At 65.4% G+C, this 2,432-nt stretch overlaps 1 protein-coding gene across 1 annotated transcript in view; it reads right to left on the reverse strand.

Moving 5' to 3' along the window:
• The window catches only part of PALM (paralemmin), a 16,757-nt gene that overhangs the window by 4,189 nt on the left and 10,136 nt on the right, over positions 1-2,432 (reverse strand). Inside the window, exon 9 of the mRNA XM_012729438.1 lies at positions 6-431. Coding sequence (XP_012584892.1) covers positions 6-431 — 426 coding nt within the window. The remainder of the gene's footprint in view (positions 1-5; positions 432-2,432) is intronic.

The following is a 2,432-nucleotide window of genomic DNA, read 5'->3' on the forward strand; positions in this document are numbered from 1 at the left end:
GGAGCGGGCGGGGGCGGGGGGCTCGGCGCTGCCGTTGGGCGGTGCTGGCTCCTTGGGCCCCGCAGCGTCCTCAATGACCACCAGCTCCGCCGTGATGGTGTCCTGCAGGCCCAGCACCTTCTTGGTCTCAGCCTCGTCCTCCACGTTCTGGTAGCCCATGAAGATCATGGTGACCGGGGGCTCCTGGCCGGGCTGGATGCCCGGCGGGCCCGAGGTGGCCTCGCCGGGCTGGGCCTGCACCCCTGTGATCTCCCGGCGGGAAGGCGTGGTCCTGCCCATGTCCTCCACCGTCCCCCGGGTCTCTGCCGCCCCGGCTGCGGCCCCCGCCTCGCTCAGCGTGACCTCGTCTGCCTTGTGGATGAGCTCGTCCACCTCGGAGGAGCTCAGCTGGTGGACGCCGTTCTCTGCAGTGCCGTCCACAGCGTGGACCACTAGGGGGGAGAGACAGAGAGTGAGGCTCCAACGGGGCGGGCGCAGGCCGTGCCGCCGGCTCACGGTGCCACCGTTAGGCTGCCCGCAGGCCCGTCAGGACCCGCGGGCGGCTGAAGCAGCACTCGGAGGAAAACTCAGACGCTCACAAGCAACCGTTAGCGGGGCCGCCCGGGGGGCCCGGGGTGAGTCTCAGTGCTATCACCTCAACGGCCTGCGTGGACCCCCGCCCCAGGGAGGGACCCCAGGGCGCACCAACCCCGCCTGTCTCCCCGCTGCTCCCCCAGCAGTGGGTTACAGTGGATCCGCCTGTCCTGCTCCCCGCTCTGTCTCTGGGGAGTCCTCTCACCCCTCCACCTCTGGCCTGTACCCAGCTCTTATATGCATAAATAAATCTTTAAAAAATGAATAAAATTTTTTTGAAAGCATGTGTTAGAAACCGGGAAAGGCTGGATTGCATGAAATGAGATTTTATTGTCTTGCATCTCGAGGCCTCTCCAGATTCCTCGGCCGACTTTCTCCCCAGCAGTCACCTTGCAAAGTAGAGCTGGGTTTGTTTTTGTTTTTGTTTTTGCAAAGGCGGTAAAAGAGCTCAGGAAGGGAAGCCGGCAGCCAGCCCGAGGTCCCACAGCTCGGCCTGCTTCCCCAACGTGAGGAGCAGGGGCCTGATCGTGAGGTCAGGCGTCGCTCGGCCTCCGGCTCCTGCCTTTCCTGAGTCCCGCTGTGCCTGCCCGGACCCACGCTGCCGCTGTGTGCCAAGCATCGGCTGCGAGGCGGCTCCTGCTAGGGCCGAGTCTATCGGAAGGGTGTTCCGGCGGGGCTGGGGCACCGTGGCCCAGGAGTGCGGTCGCAAGCAGAGGCTCTGAACAGCCGTGCGAGGGCTGCCTGGTCCCAGGACACTTCCGCTGTGAAGTGCCGCTGGGCAGCCTTTCCCCACTGTCCCCTGGACAAAGTCCGCATGGGCAGTGGGCCTCGTTACACGTGCGCCCCAAGTGACCCCAAATCTCCTCATCGTTGACTCCGGTCTGTGGGTTTTGCGGTCTTTAAGGCCCGGACGTGAGCTTGCTGGGCACAGTCCCCGCCTGCCTGACAGGCCAGTCTCAGCGCCATGCAAACTCCTAGAAATGCAGCTGCCCAGGCTGTGGGCAGCGAGGGGTGGGGGGTGGGGGGGAGGGAGGTGACCGGGATCCCCGTCCTCCCAGCCAAAGGTCAGCCTCCTGGCTTCAGGCCAGAAGGAAAGTGCTTTTCACTCTCAGCTTACAACCCCCAGGGAGAGCCGTCTGCTCCAAGGCTGCCCCGTGACTTTGAGACTTTGAGCCGGGCTGGTCACACAGAATCAGCCTGAATGTTTCCCACTGGCCCTGTCCCGAGATAGGAATCCGAGCCCTCGGCTGCCATGGAAACCCATCGCCTCCCATTGCTGAGCAACCAGAGTCCAGTCTGGTGGGCCTTGAGTCCCCGGGACTGGGCGGTGCTGGCGGCACCAGAGGTGAGGGTCTTCTGGACAGGCACCGGCCCTCGGCCACGAGGACAATCCCGTCCAGGAGATCGGACAGGCGAGACTGGCCTGGGAGGGCAACATCCCCCAAAGCAGGCAGAGTGGGGTTGCGACCGGATGGCCCAGAGGAGCCCCGGGCTTTGAGAACCAGAACCAAGTGGGGGCTACCTCGCCCCCACGGCCTGGGCCGCTAACACAGAGCACAAGGGCCAGTGCCCACGGGGAGAAACGGAGCCCCCGCGCCGCTGGCCGAACGAAAGGGCGCACGTGCTGTTCCCCCACAGGCTCAAGGTGGAGGGCCCCGGGACCCCGAAACTCCACCCCTAGGGGTCCACACGGCGGAAGTCAAAGCACGCACCCCACAAACACTGGCCCGCATCGCAAAGCCAGGAGGGGCAGAGCCCGGCTGTTCACGACCAACGCTACGGCCCCACAGCATCTGTGGCCCAGAAGTGGAGGGAGGGACCGGACGCGGACGCTCGGGACAGGGCCAGGCTCGGCGGCC

Source organism: Condylura cristata, unplaced genomic scaffold (assembly GCF_000260355.1).
Source record: "Condylura cristata isolate star-nosed mole 26May11 unplaced genomic scaffold, ConCri1.0 scaffold00025, whole genome shotgun sequence".
Classification (NCBI taxonomy): Eukaryota; Metazoa; Chordata; class Mammalia; order Eulipotyphla; family Talpidae; genus Condylura; species Condylura cristata.